This window comes from Solanum lycopersicum, chromosome 7 (assembly GCF_036512215.1).
Source record: "Solanum lycopersicum chromosome 7, SLM_r2.1".
Taxonomy (NCBI): domain Eukaryota; kingdom Viridiplantae; phylum Streptophyta; class Magnoliopsida; order Solanales; family Solanaceae; genus Solanum; species Solanum lycopersicum.
Genome location: NC_090806.1, coordinates 68,046,848 through 68,062,443, shown reverse-complemented (window position 1 = coordinate 68,062,443; position 15,596 = coordinate 68,046,848). Strand labels below are relative to the sequence as shown.

At 31.3% G+C, this 15,596-nt stretch overlaps 2 protein-coding genes across 2 annotated transcripts; both read right to left on the bottom strand.

Moving 5' to 3' along the window:
* Nucleotides 1-963: 963 nt before the first annotated feature.
* On the bottom strand, nucleotides 964-5,076 carry LOC104648564 (extensin-like). Its single transcript, XM_010326065.4, has 4 exons — nucleotides 4,938-5,076; nucleotides 4,237-4,845; nucleotides 3,093-4,133; nucleotides 964-2,886 (listed from the first exon to the last, which is right to left on the bottom strand). Exons 2-4 carry the CDS (start codon nucleotides 4,406-4,408, stop codon nucleotides 1,148-1,150), a joined length of 2,952 nt encoding a protein of 983 aa, XP_010324367.1. The 5' UTR covers nucleotides 4,409-4,845; nucleotides 4,938-5,076; the 3' UTR covers nucleotides 964-1,147.
* Nucleotides 4,897-7,842, bottom strand: LOC101257879 (uncharacterized). The gene is made up of 4 exons (XM_010326066.4): nucleotides 7,510-7,842; nucleotides 6,992-7,213; nucleotides 5,868-5,980; nucleotides 4,897-5,397 (listed from the first exon to the last, which is right to left on the bottom strand). The coding sequence occupies exons 1-4, from the start codon at nucleotides 7,693-7,695 to the stop codon at nucleotides 5,028-5,030; spliced, it is 891 nt and encodes a 296-aa protein (XP_010324368.1). The 5' UTR covers nucleotides 7,696-7,842; the 3' UTR covers nucleotides 4,897-5,027.
* Nucleotides 7,843-15,596: the final 7,754 nt, after the last annotated feature.

The following is a 15,596-nucleotide window of genomic DNA, read 5'->3' as shown; positions in this document are numbered from 1 at the left end:
CATTGAACGTAACTTTAAAGCATTTCTCAATCAATGTTTTGGGATTTGCTAATTTTTCCCTCCTTTAATTTAACGTAATTTTAACGATAATCACGATCAATATTTAGGGATTTACAACTTTGCACACCTTTTTAGTTTCTCGATCATGGTAATTCACTAATTAAGCCTTGTTTATGTCTTTTTGACAGATCTAAGTACCAAATACTCCAACTAATATGTTTCAAAGTTTTTAGCGTTAATTTCTTACGTATCTTAAGCTATATCAATATTTTAATACTATTAATATAGTGTAAGTAATATCTTTTTCTCTGTGCCTAATTACTTGTTTATTTTTATTTTTTTTAATTGTATCTAATTACTTATTCATTTTACAAATCAAAAAAGGATAAATTATTTTTATCTATTATATTCTCAATTAATTATTATGTAAAAAATGAATATTCTTGAAAATCTTAAATTTGTAATTCAAACACTTTATAATTAATAAGGATAAAATGATAAATTCACCATGTCAACTATTATTTTCTTAATATGTGTTAGTTTAAAAATTAACAAATAATTAGGGATTTGGACAGTAATAACCAAGTCAGTAGTAGAAATCTAATCAAGTAACTTCGATGTGATATATAAATTACAAATTGTATTTATATATTTATTCAGTAACATCATTTTAGTTAAAGTGATACTTATTTTTAAACAAAGGAAATAACAATTTTTGGGTGTGGTATAGGGATAAAAAAGTGATTTTTTCTTACTCCTATTACGATAAATTAATTTTTATATAATTTTCAATAATTAAGTGAATATTTAAGAAATTTACTCAAAGGTAAGTGAATAAAATTTCTTCTTTGAATGCTAATAAATTATGAGTATACTTCTCTTTAAAAGATATGTTCAAACTAAAAACAAAGACTAATATGAAAAGAAAGATTAGATTAATATGTTAAAAAGGAAAAGGGTAAATAAGAGGAAAATTTGAGTATACTTTTATATATTAAAAGCTCATGTAACACATAAAATTATACAAAAGATAACAATTAAACACCCCAATACAACTGTAATTCAAGTAATCAAAATTAACTAATTTAACACAAAAAAAGAAGAAGAAGAAAACCAAATTAAGTAATAAGTATAATTAATTTCTACGTTAATTTATTAATCCCAAAATTAGAGTAAAAAAGACTGACATTGTTGACATAGAGGGAGTGATTGATGCTTTCTCTGCTGCTGATTCGGAATTGAGTGGTGAATTAGCTGGTGAATCAATGTCCGCCGGAATATTATCGCCGTCGGTGGCCGGCGCAATATTTTCCGGCGGGGAATCCGTTCCCGATCGCGGCGGCGTACTTGATGATGGGGAAGATGAAATTGGAGAAGATTCGTTGGATGATTTCGCTGTTGTCGGTGAAACGGAAGGTGAGGGTTCATCATGAGACGATGTTGGAGATAGGCTTGAGCTAGGGTTTGGAGATATTTTCGAAGTTATTGGTGTTGGAGCGGTTTCGGGTGTATTAGAAATCGGGTTTAGGTGTGAGCGAGGACTGGAAGGAACATGTGAGGGTGCAGGTGTTGGCCCCGCTTTTGCGGGTGCATGGGCTTTTGGGGTCGAGTGAGAACCATAAGGTGCAGGGGATGGCTCGGATGGAGCCTTTACTGGTGCATGGGTGATAGAAGGTGGGTTTGAAATAGTACCCCGAGGGACATTTGATGATTTTGGTGTTGGAGCCTTTATGGGTGCATGAGCTTTTGGAGATGAGTCAGATGGAGCTTTACCGGGTGCATGAGCCGTAGAAGGTGGGTGTGAACTAGTACCCCGAGGAACATTTGATGATACTGGTGTTGGAGCCTTTATGGGTGCATTGGTAGAACTATCAGGTGCATGAGCGGTAGAAGGTGGGTGTGAACTAGTACCTCGAGGAACATTGGATATCAGTGTAGGTGCTTCTACAGGTGCATGAGCTTTGGGAGATGAGTGAGGACCATCAGGTGCATGTGATGATCCGGATGGAGCTTTTACAGGTGCATGAGCGGTAGAAGGTGGGTGTGAACTAGTACCTCGAGGAACATTGGATATAGGTGTAGGTGCTTCTACAGGTGCATGAGCTTTTGGAGATGAGTGAGAACCATCAGGTGCATGTGATGACTTGGATGGAGCTTTTCCTGGTGCATGAGCGGTAGAAGGAGGTTGTGAACTAGTACCTCGAGGAACATTGGATATCGGTGTTGGTGCTTCTACAGGTGCATGAGCTTTTGGAGATGAGTGAGAACCATCAGGTGCATGTGATGACTCGGATGGAGCTTTTCCTGGTGCATGAGCGGTAGAAGGTGGTTGTGAACTAGTACCTCGAGTTACATTGTACATCGGTGTTGGTGCTTCTATAGGTGCATGAGCTTTTGGAGATGAGTAAGAACCATCAGGTGCATGTGATGGCTCGGATGGAGCTTTTCCTGGTGCATGATCGGTAGAAGGTGGGTGTGAACTAGTACCTCGAGGAACATTTGATATCGGTGTTGGTGCTTCTACAGGTGCATGAGCTTTTGGAGATGAGTGAGAACCATCAGGTGCATGTGATGACTCGGATGGAGCTTTTCCTGGTGCATGAGTCGTAGAAGGTGGGTGTGAACTAGTACCTCGAGGAACATTGTATATCGGTGTTGGTGCTTCTATAGGTGCATGAGCTTTCGGAGATGAGTGAGAACCATCAGGTGCATGTGATGACCCGGATGGAGTTTCTCCTGGTGCATGTGCCACAGGAGAAAAACCAATACCTCGAGGCACATATGATACTGGAGTTGGCGCCTCGACAGGTTCTTGAGCAGTTGGAGATGAGTGGGAACTAGCGGGCACAGGTGACACCCCAGTTGGAGCTTTTCCAGGTGCACGAGCTGTCAAAAGAATAGGGTTGATATAAGTAATGTTCATGTGAGTGCTATTTGGATAAATATAAGCGAATTTGTTTCAGGATCGAACAAAGCCTTAATATATTGTAAATTGAAATTTAGTCATTTCTCATAAAAGGCCTAAATAATTTGTAAAATTGAAAGAAGTATATAAACGATCTAGCTAACGGAAGGTGAGTGGGAACCAGTACCTCGATCCACATTTGATGATGCCGGTGTTGGCGCCTTACCAGGAGCATGAACTGTTGGAGATTGGTGAGAACCAGAAGGACCTAGCGATGCCCCGGTTGGAGATTTTGCTGGTGCATGAGCTGCTGGAGATAGGTGTGAACTTGGACTTGGAGAAACATGTGATAATGCAGGTGTTTGAGCCTTTTCGGGTGCATGTGTTGTCGGAGATAAGTGGGATCCAGCAGGGGCAAGTGACGCACCAGTTGGAGCCTTTCCTGGTGCATGAGTTTCAGGAGATAGTTGTGAACCACTACTCAAAGGCACATTAGCTGATGTTGGTGATAGAGCCGTTGGAGCTAAATGTGAACCAGAAGGCACATGGAATGATGACGGTGATGGAGCCTTTATAGGAGATCGATGTGTACTAGCACTTGGAACCCCATGAGATGATTCTAGTGTTGGAGCAATCCCTGGTGCATGTGTTGTTTGAGGTGGATTGGAAATAATACCTCGAGGCACATGTACTAGTGTTGGCGCCATTCCAGGTGCGTGGCCCATACTAGATGAGTGAGAACCTGTAGGGGCAGGTGACAACCCGAATACTGGATCCTTTTCGGGTGCACTAGATACTGGAGATAAGTGAGAACTACTAGGACCAGGCGAGGCCAACGTTGGAGCCACACCTGGTGAATGACTCATCTGAGGTGAGTCTGAACTAGTACCCCGAGGAACGTGCACCGTTATAGGGACAGGTGATGATACCCCAATCGGCACCTTTCCAGGTGCATCTGCCTTCGGAGATAAGTGAGAACCAACCGGAGCAAGTGATGGTACCGGAGTAGAAGGAGGCAGCACCATACCAGCAACAACAATAACAAACTTTTGTCCTTCTTTACACTTATCCTTATTACCACTAACAAAATAAAAACTACCTGAACGATCAAATTCGAAAACAGAGTTTTCATCTTCCATTTTCTTGATCGGATGTTCTATATTGCACTTGTCATAATCATCTTCATTTACCTCCAACACCAGATCTGATCCTTTCTTATTCTTAAACACTGTGACACACATACGAAAAAAACAAACAATTACAAAGATCAATCCATAAAATCTTGTCATACAAACAAATTCAACAGATTAACATAGGATGATGATACTTACAAAGAGTGTCATTAACTTGAATTCTCATTAGTTGAGACCATTGATCGAACGATTCAAGAGGGTTAGCAATCCAATCATCTACGCCACCAAGTTCGAATTGATAAGCATTCGATGAGCTAGACCAAAAAAATAGCAGTACGACTAATACTGGAACATGTCTCTGTAGAGCCATGGGAAGTTTGAAATTTTCTTCTGTTTCAAAATATGCAAGAGATTTTCTTACTATGATAGTTTAATAACTGTAAAGATACATAAAATGTCACAAAATCACAAGGGGGATAAATAAAATGGACAAGAAACTGAAATTAGTGAAGTGAGAGGAAAATGAAACTGAAATGGAGGTTTCAGGGTAAATATGTTGTTATATATAGTTTATATGAAATTGACTGTATGTGTTTGATATCAAGCACATGGATAAAGGTAACGTACTAATGGTATAAGGAAATTTAATTTAATTTAATTTAATTAAGGTTGATTTTTAGCTTTTACTTAAATATTACAATGGCCACAACTTGGGGAACAGTTTCATGTACACACCACCCTCTCCAGATCCAGCTTGTGGGATTACATCGGGTTTGTTGTCGTTGGCCAAACTTGGATCATTATAAGCTGCAGGATGTAATACAAAAATGAGGGAGGAATTTGGCAAAAAGCCTGGACTTGACACAACAAAAGCTATGCAATAAGATGAGAACAATTACACCGTGAATTTTTCTCTCTTTTATTGAATTGTACAAGGAGAGTATTTCAACAAGTTGTAATTTGTTTCATCAAATCCAAGGGCAAGGAGTTCAGAGTCGAGGCGATCCTCCTGTTTTCTTAGCAGCATTACGGTAATCATATACACCAACGCCTCGCTTTTTACCAAGTCTACCAGCATCAACATACTGCACAAGGAGAGGGCATGGGGCATATTTATCGTCCCCTAGACCGGCTTGAAGAACTTTCATGATTGACAAACAAACATCCAGTCCGATAAAATCTGCAAGTTCAAGAGGACCCATAGGATGGTTGGTTCCTAGTTTCATTCCTGTATCGATATCTTCTTTTGTTGCAACTCCGGTGTACAGTGTATGAAAGGCTTCGTTTATCATTGGCATCAAAATTCGGTTTACTATGAAACCAGAGTAATCCTGAGAGCAGATAACTGTCTTACCAAACCTGCAAATAATAGATAAATCAGAAATTAGTTACAGAGGGTAAGAAACTATTCTTTTACCTGTATTTTAATTCATTTCATATATCGGAAATAAGAGATACTGTATAAGCTTTGTCCATGTTGCTTATGAAGCTTAAAAGAAAAAACGTTTATGTAGACATATTATAGATAACAAACAATCTCACATCTTGAGACAGGGACATAATGAAGACCACTTTCTCATTGTTCGGTTGCATCTATTAACAAACATTAAACAGGGATACATAATGAGCCTTTGCAGCTAGGATGAGAGATTGTGTTTGGGGTTGGTGAAGCTTTGGGAAATGTTATATCCATAAGACATGTAGATTATAAATGACTGTCGTATCTGAAAGCGTAAATATTCAAGGCAGAATTTTTTTTAAAAAAGGAAGTGTTGACGAGACGTGCATATAAAGGTAAATACTAGTTGCAGGGTTTTCTTATCAGTCACCTCTCTGCCAGGCATTTAGTGGCACAATATGTGTCTTCTGATGTATCTGCACCCCGAATAATTTCAACCAGCTTCATAATCGGCGGAGGATTCATAAAGTGCATGCCGATCACCTGCCCATGAAGACATAACATACACAAAAAAGGAAGAGAAGATATATGAGCAATGAATGGAGACTCTGGGGAGGGAAATGACTACAAGTGCCTGATTCATTGTCAGCTTGCGCTGATCATTTGCTGTTCCTTAATAAGTACCAAAAATATAATAAATGAGTATAACTTCAAGAAAACAAAATAAACATATACAAGACACTTCATATACACACACAAAGAAAGAAGAAAAGACTTTTTTGGCCTGAAATGAGCACAATACTCCATTACCGGTGTTTTTTCAGGAACCAAAAGACTATCAAAATGAATTGAACAGTGCATTCTACATAATATACAAGAAAAAGCAGCAAGCATAAGTCTGTTCTATCTCTGACTTAAACTCGTAACTTCTTTATGAGCAAATCAATCCTCCTTCAAATCATCACTTTGAGATATGGGGTTCCCTATCAGTTATTCATAACAACGACATTCCAGTATTGCTTTTTAGCAGCCATTTAGAAGTTCTTTTAGTCCCTTGTCTTCTGATTAGCAGTGAGATGCCTTACACCTTCAATCTTACCAACCACTTCATTGACCCGACGAAAGATAATTCCCTCACCTTACCAATACTATAATATTCTATATGTTGTTCCTGAGAAATACAGACAATCTCATCATAAAGTTAATCAATGTGTGTTTTTACAGGTGATGATGACTACTAAAGATGGGACATACACACTAGTGCAACCATAATACAACCACAAGAAATTCTACCAGCTCGGGCAAGAGTGCCTAGGCATTGAGATTCCACAAGTCTGAAAGGACAGACAACATGATATAGATGAATTTCACACATCTTCCTTCTGAATGATTCAAAAAAGGAAGTGAGCAAGAAAGTTATGCAATTGTTTGAATGTTGGCATTTTCCTGAACTTCAACACACATATTTGCATACGAACAAAGTTATTCTGTTTTCAATAAGTTCCATATAACATCTTTCAGTCTACAATCAATCAACAGCCAAGAAAAGCAAACCTGAGAGGGTCGGCTCGTTGCAGATGCTAGACGAGTAATGGAAATAGAGCTTGTATTAGAAGCCAAAATAGCAGAACTCTTTACAATCTTATCCAAGTTAGCAAATAAAGATTTCTTCACTTGTTCAGACTCCACAATAGCCTCAACAACAATATCAACTGACTGTAAATCATCCAAGCGCGAAGAACAACGAAGACGCTTCACAGCATCAACACTCGTTGCCTGTTTCATCAATGAGATCATCAAACACATGAACTCAACACAGTTCACATTTCTTATAAATAACTCCCAAATTAACCCTAAACAACACCTTCATAGAGTAAGTAGTACAACTTTGAGAATCAAACCAGCTTTTTTCACAAGAATTTTTCAAACATTTGTGATGAATCAATTCTGACTTTATATTCCAGAACTCCAAAACGTAAAATTCAAAGCAAGCAAAATCTTATTAAAAAACGTAAAATTCAAAGCAAGCAATTTACAAAAGCTTTCAGCTCAAACGAAAGGAGTAATAATACCTGAGAGATTTGTCCTTTGGTGAGGAGGCGTTGAATATTATTGGAAATAGATTTTTGAGCTTTAGTAAGAGCTTCAGAATCCAAATCGTAAAGCCAAACGTCGACGCCGTTGACGGCGGCGAGTTGGGCGATTCCGGCACCCATTTGGCCGGCGCCAACAACTCCGATCCTTGTTATATCGGCCATGCCTAAAAAATTTATTCAGATTATCACTAAAAAAGCTACCTAAGTTGAGAATAATTTTATTTTAAATATGTTACTGCAAGTAGAGTCATTTTCTTATATAATAAAAAAAAAATTAAAGAAGAGAAAAATAATACATAAAAAAGATAATCCTACCTTGGGGTACACACCATATATATATACAGTACTACTTTTTTTTTTTTTTTTGGATAAATAAGATTTTCTATTTTATACTAGGAATAAATTAAGGATGGTTTCCTTCTATTTTATGATTTAAGTACTAAAAGAATAACTGTAGAATATTTTATTTCCTTCCAAGTATAGATTTTATATTAATTACATAAATTTAGTTTACTTTAAGTATAATATTTATAAGAAAAAAAATGTATTCTCTTTATAGTTTTCTCTTTAATTGCTTATAAATAGTGATATATTTTTTATTTAAGTCAATTTTAAAATTGATGCGATAAGTTGTCATTTCATCTCTCTTTAATTTTCTTTCTAATTTCTTGGATTTCACTACAAGTGTGGACTATTTCTAGCTCCTTTTTTCTAAAAAAAATCTTTTATTTAGGGCTATTTGGATGGGCTTAATAAGAACAGCTTTAAAAAAATATTTTTAAAAGTGTTGAAATTTATTTTTAAAATAAACCGTTATGCGTTTGGATAAAAGTGCTGAAGTTAAAAAAAATTGTTGATGTGTTTGGCAAATAAGTGCTGATAAACAACCTTTTAAATCTAAATGTCTTAAATACCCTTAAAAGTTGTTAACATAATAAAAGTTAATTAATTTATATTTTACAGCCATAAATAATTGTATTTTGCTATCATTCACATATTTCTTTCTCATCACAAATTATTTATAAGAAGAATATAAACTTAATATAGATTTTAAAGATATATAATTTGAATAAATTAAAGAACGGTTTAAGATTTTATTTTAGTTTCATCCATAGGTAATAATAATTGTCTACCATTCACATATTTCTGTATTATCACAAATTATTTATAAGAGGAATATAAATTTTTATTTAAGTTATATGTGCAACTTATTTTACATTTTAATAATAAATAATTTGAATATATCACTTGAAAGATTTAAGATTTATTTTATTTTCATTCATTAGTAATAGTAATTGTCTATCATCCATACGTGAAAAGAGAAAATAGAAGAAAAAAATGTTAGGGTTATGTTGGTAATTTGGAGATTGTATAAAAATATTAAGGGCAAAAAGGTAAAAATGTGGTCAACATAAAACAGCTTAGAAGCTGGAAAAAAAAACACTCATACCCCAACTTTTAACTTTTGGCATAAAATAAGATTTTTTAAATAACTTAAAATAAGTTATTTTGAGTATTGCCAAACAGATAAATAAGTCAAAAACTAGCTTTTAAGTCAATTTGACCAGCTTTTAAGCTGAGCCAAACAAACTCTATTCTACTATAGGTAAGTCACTAACAAAAAATATGATATAAAATAAATAGAAAAAAAATTAATAATCTTTTATTTATTCTATTTCTACTATGTAGAAATATGATACGAAAACAAATAGAAAAAAATGAACATTGATAATCTAGAATATAGATTAGGTATCTTATAAGAACAAATTAAGACAAGTCATTTATATTACTTTATTATTTATTTATTTATTCATTCATATTTTTTTTTTTTGATAAGTCATTCATGTAACATTTAGACTAGATAAATTTTTGAAAATAAATTAGCTCCTTCGCATTTTTTTTTATATATATTAGGTAATAGATGTATCCATTATTCAGCCAATACTATTTAATATTTTCATTACTTAAATTTTTAATTTACCTCCTACAATCAAATAAAATATGAATAACTCATTCTCCTCTCTTTTATCTTTTAAGACCAAGGAAAATAGCAATTTATATAAGTTGAATGTGCCGGGAATCATATAGTTTGAGAGCTAAATTGAGTTTTAAGGTTTGATTAATTAGAGTTTTACTTTCAAAACAAATGTGAAATTATAAAATTTTAAACTTTTTCTTTTAGATATAATACATAAAATTATTATTTAATTTGATTACCTGATATTTATCTATATTATCTAAATTAAAATCTACATAAGTAGACAGTTAAATTCATATAAAGTTAATCAAATAAACATAAGCGTTTTATGTAGGCTATAACATTATTCACGTCAGATGTTATGTAGGACGCGAATCATCACAAATAATGAGAAATTTGTCAACAAGAAAAATGAATCATTCTTTTTTAGGCTAAATAATAAGAAATTTGTGTCCTTTTTTTAAAACAAGGGAATAAAACATATTCACTTTTTTTTAATAGTACAATACAATAAAATAGTTTTCTATTTTTGGTGAAAACCAACAATTGTTCAATTTGATTGGACAATTGCCACTTTTTTACTTGGCATAATACATATATTAGACCTTAAATTTGGCTTCAAATTTTAATTTTGACCTCGAACTTTCATAATGCACAAACAAACACTTTAACTATTCAACTTTTAAATAAATAAACACATGAGTCCTACATGGCACAATACACATAGGACACCACGTAGGACAAAAAATGACATGTAGGATGACATATAAGACATCTGCGTCTATTTGTTCAACTTTATACAAATTTAAATGTCTATTTGTATACATAAATATAATTTAAAGTCAAATTAAAGACATATTTATGCATTATGCCTTTTTACTTTATATCTACGGGAAGGAAAAGCTTGCTAATAAAATTTTGATCATGTTATCATAATCAGTATTCCTAAAATTCACCAAAAATAATTTAAACCCTATGGGTCCTTCCCAAAAGATTGTTTGAAACAAGAGTAGGGGTCATCATCAATCTTTGTCTTAAAATTAGAGGCGTCAAATAGACAAGTTGAATTAAATTTAAATGAATTTTGTGATTGATTAAAAAGTTACTTTACTTGATATAAATTGAATTGAAATGAGCTAAAATATGAATAATAACCTACTCTAGCTAAATCATGAGCTAAAATGTAAATTGTAACTTAACTTGTCTAATTCTTATTAAGTTTTAAATTATTTTATTTACTTTTTTCATAATTTTCTAATTTTTAATAAAACACACACACACATATATATATATATATATATATATTAGCCTCAATAAACTGTAAAATTTCAAACTGTACCAATTGAACATGATGTGTATAACTAATAAATTGAGCTCATATATTTATATATTTTATGTTTTAACTTAATTAAAAATACAATATAGATTTAATAGGGATGTAGATGAGTGTCATCTTAGCAAAATTCATATCTATTACAAAGATGCATGCAATGCTATATAGTTTCATAAGTGGTGGAGATGTCATTACCCTTATGTGTTAATTAAGTTGACATATTTACAAATTCGTGATTAACTTAACTATCTAATTAGTACATGTTTTTGAAAATGCCATATAGCTTTAGAAAATGTCATTACTCCCTCATTTTAGCAAAAAATCACGTCTATTATGAAGTTGGAATTTAATATAATTTTAGAAGGGGTGTAGATGTCATTACTCTCTTCGTTAATAAGTGTCGTCTTAAAAAAAATCATGTCCATTAAGTAGATGAAGTAAAACGATATAAGCGAAAAATATGATAGTACTAAGTTTTATCTTCAATTATTTTATCAAGAAACCACTTGCTTTGAAACTATTATTATTAGGCCAAAAAGCTAAAGAAATAAGTGTGTTTGGTTCACAACATATTTGGATGGGTTTAAAAGCTGGTCAAACTGACTTAAAAGTCAATTATTGACTTATTAGAGTATTTGACAATTATCAAATGATTTATTTTAAACCAAAAGCTAAAAGTTAGGTGAGAGATGTTTTTTTTTCAACTTAAAATTCATTTTATTTGACCAAGTATATTACCTTTTTGCCCTTAATTTTTTTAATTATTTATTATTATTTTATTTTTTTTATTTTTTAAATTATTAGTATTTATTTATTAGTATTTATATTTATTATAATAATAATAATTATTATTTTTATTTTTATTATTGTTATTATTATTTTACTATTTTTATTTTTATTATTATATATTATTATTATTATTTATAAATAATTTGTGATGATAAAGAAATATGTGAATGATAGGAAATATTATTACTTATGGATGTAAAATATAAATTAATTTTGTTTTAATTGTTTTTAAGTATAAAAACCTTAATTAATCAATTTTTATCATGTTAACAGTTTTAAGGATATTTCAGACATTTTGATTTAAAAAGTGATTATCAACACTTATTTGTCAAACACATCAATAACTTTTTTTTTTCAACTTCAACATTTTTATCCAAACACATAACCACTTATTTTAAAAATAAGTTTCACTACTTTCAAAAATACTTTTTAAAATTATTTTTTTAAATCAATCCAAACGGATTGAGTTCTTATTCACACTTGACACGTAGGGCTCTCATCCAAATCACCTACTATTTCCCGTGACTTCCGCATGCCTCGCCGCTCTATGTCACCGGCTATTTCCGGTCTTTTGACCTCCCATTAATGCTCCTACTTAATTAATAATTACGTATTCTTAATGATCTTCATTTTGTTTTATACGAGTTAGTTTGATTTTTAGTATAAAATTTAATTAAAAAAATTATTTTTAAATTATATTTTTGAAATATGTTATAGATATTTATATGAAGATAAATTATTTTATTTAAGAATAAAGTATGTTTTCAATGTTTATTATTTGTCCACTTTTAAATGATAAACATATTAAGAAAACAATTTATTGACATAATGAGTTATAATTTTATCCATATTAATTATGAAGTGGATAATTAAAAATATCAGATTTTCAAAAATTTCATACCTTTTTAAAAGTAATTAATTAAAGGTATGATAGGTAAAAATATTTATCCTTTCTTGATTTGTCGATAGACAAGTTAAAAAAGAAAATTGACAAGTAATTAGAAATAAATAAAGTATATTTTAAAACTAAACTATTACCAAATATAAAAATATATTATTCTTTTTAAAAAGAAAGTTAAATAGGGTTATAAGGCTATGTAAATACTATTTTTCGCAAAAAAGAATTGTAAGTAACATTATAATTTATATTAAATATATTATTATTGTAATAATATCCTCAAACTGAATTATAAGAAACGTCTTGAATACGTATATTTAAAATAGGAAATAAGTTAATATTCGATACACCTATATAATTTATAAAAAGAAAAAAATATTAGGCAAAACTCAACCTAGTTTATTTAATATTGCCAGTCCATAGTTTTGACTCCACAACTGTCCTTTTCTTTCCTTTGAGCTGTAATAATATAATGTATCTGACCATATTCACATTTAATTTAATTATATAATATATGATGTTATATTGGTCTTATCATAATGTATAATATAATATGTACTTATATGAGCGTTATTCTTTGTTATTGCATCACGTACTACGACATTTGTTTGAAAAAAAATAATGACATTTGCAACTTAAGTTATTTTTTTATTCAATATTGGCAACTAATTAAGTTAGATTTGAAATTTTTTATAATAATTTAATGTATGTGTACTGTCACGTTTTAAAAGTCCAAAGTGTTCATCGAGTTTCTTCTAGGCAATCTATCTATAGGAATAATTGCAAGTAGACTAGTAAAGGTACGTTTGGTACTTTTTAATTTTTTTTCACTATAATATATGACAATTTGATACTCTATATTGCTAGAAAAGAAAAGGAAAAAGAAGGGAGGGGGGCGGGGGCGGAAAATAAATTTATTTTATCAGTAAAATATATAAATATTTTGTTTGAATTAGCAATAATCTTGTATTAATTGATCACTTGAGCTTACTTTACGGGCGTGTTTATTGAGTCACTCGTAGTAAACAAAGTGAACTGTATGAGTTTCATGCTGAATAACCTGGCAAATTTATGAGCCACCCCTCCTTCGTTGGTTTTCTTCTGCTATATTGTCCATTATCGTGGATATCGTGATGATGAAGGTATATGATGGCGATGAGAGTTAGATCAGACGAAAGATATTATTCTTTTATAAAAAAAAATTTAATTGACTTATCACGCGCTCTGGTACAAGTAAAACTCACGTGTCATGCATGCCACCGAATTATGCATGCTCAATATAGATTGTTGTTTATCTGTGTTACTAAAATACCTAAAACAATCTTTGAAGAACTTCATAACAAACAACAAAGTTTGGAGAGTATTTTTAAAATTAGTAAATAAAATATAATATGCAGCAAATCAGAAACAATATTGAAAGAAAAAAATGAGCCCATTGAATGTACAATGTGTCCTTAAGAAAATGATTTCCCTCAAGTATACGAGAAATTAGAATATATCCTCCCAAAATTGAGTGATCTTACTCACCAGTTTATTAGTACCTAAAATTACAATAATAGCGAATCACTTAATGATAAATGACGAAAATTAATTTGTGCAGGTTAAAAGGAAGTTTAGGAAATTCATCGTTGAAAAAAAAATGAAACTCCTTTATTTTTAAACAACAAAGAACAGTACGGATATATACTTATTGTGCTTTATCAGAAATATTACAATTATTTTGAAAAATTACAATTTTCTTGCCCTTCAAAAAATTTGCAATTATTTATAAAAATTACGATTTTTTAAAAGTTTACGAACTCTTTATTTTTCATTTACATATTAAAACTCAAGAATAAACATATTATAAAGTGATTTGATGCAAATCAAGAGCAGGAATGATAGCAAGAGTGAGGGTATGAGTTACCTTAGATATGAATGAAGCTTTCAATCAACAATAAAGAGATTAAAGTGTCATGGAAAATTCATTAAAAAGTGATTTTGAAATTTCATATATAATATAACATGCTCAAATAAATTTATGCCTATCCATTAATTCTTCTAAAGTCTATTCCTCTTATTGTTACTTTTTAATCACAACCTATCTTTATTTAATTGTGATTCAATTTAGTGCTCAAACCTCTAGAATCACATCATGAGTTTACATCTAAATTATATTGCCAACTTAACTACCAAGTTTTTTTTTTCAACCAAACTATTTAGAAAGTGTGTTGAATAAATAATCATTTGTCATTCCTCTTTTGGAGCCTTATTAATAGCCCATCCATGAGTTTCATCATTAATGTTTATTAAGATATTTAAGTTTTATTATATATATCTATATTTTATTTTCATCTAGTTAACAAGTATGGCATGTTCTTTATCTAACATCCTTAAACTTTACCCCCAAAAAGCTTGTTATAGTAGGAATTGTTTGGTGGCTCGTATTAATAACGTAAAAATTAGTTTTGAACAATTTAGTTATATAAAAGTTAGGTATTTATGCATAAATCATTATATATATGTGTGTATTTTATGTGAGAGTGTAAATTGATAATCGTATATTACATTTATACCTATCAACTAAAATATTATGAAATGTGGTCATAATAACTTCTTTTGGATTTTTCACGTATCAAAACATCTCAGTCTCATTTTCTACGTCTTGTCTTTCACTAAAGTCGCTTCCACCGTATCTCGAATATCATTATTTCTAATTCTATCTCTCAATATTTCCACACTTTTAATCGTAACATTCTAATTTTCGCAAATAGTTTCATTTTTTGAATGTGAAAGTTGTTAATGACTAACACTTTGTCTCATACAACGACATATCAAGTGTGATTCTACAAGTGGAGTTTGATGGGGTGTAGTGTATGGTGAATATGACCAAAATGGTCCTTAATATATGAGTAATGCTTTATCATTGTCCTTAATGTATTTCACTTGATCGAAGTAGTCCTTAATGTATATGAAATGTGCTCATTTTAGTTCCAATTCACTAGTTAATATCTGATATGATCACTCAACTAATAATGTTCTTCACACAAAGTCACTCAACTAAAAAAATTTTCACAAAAAATTAT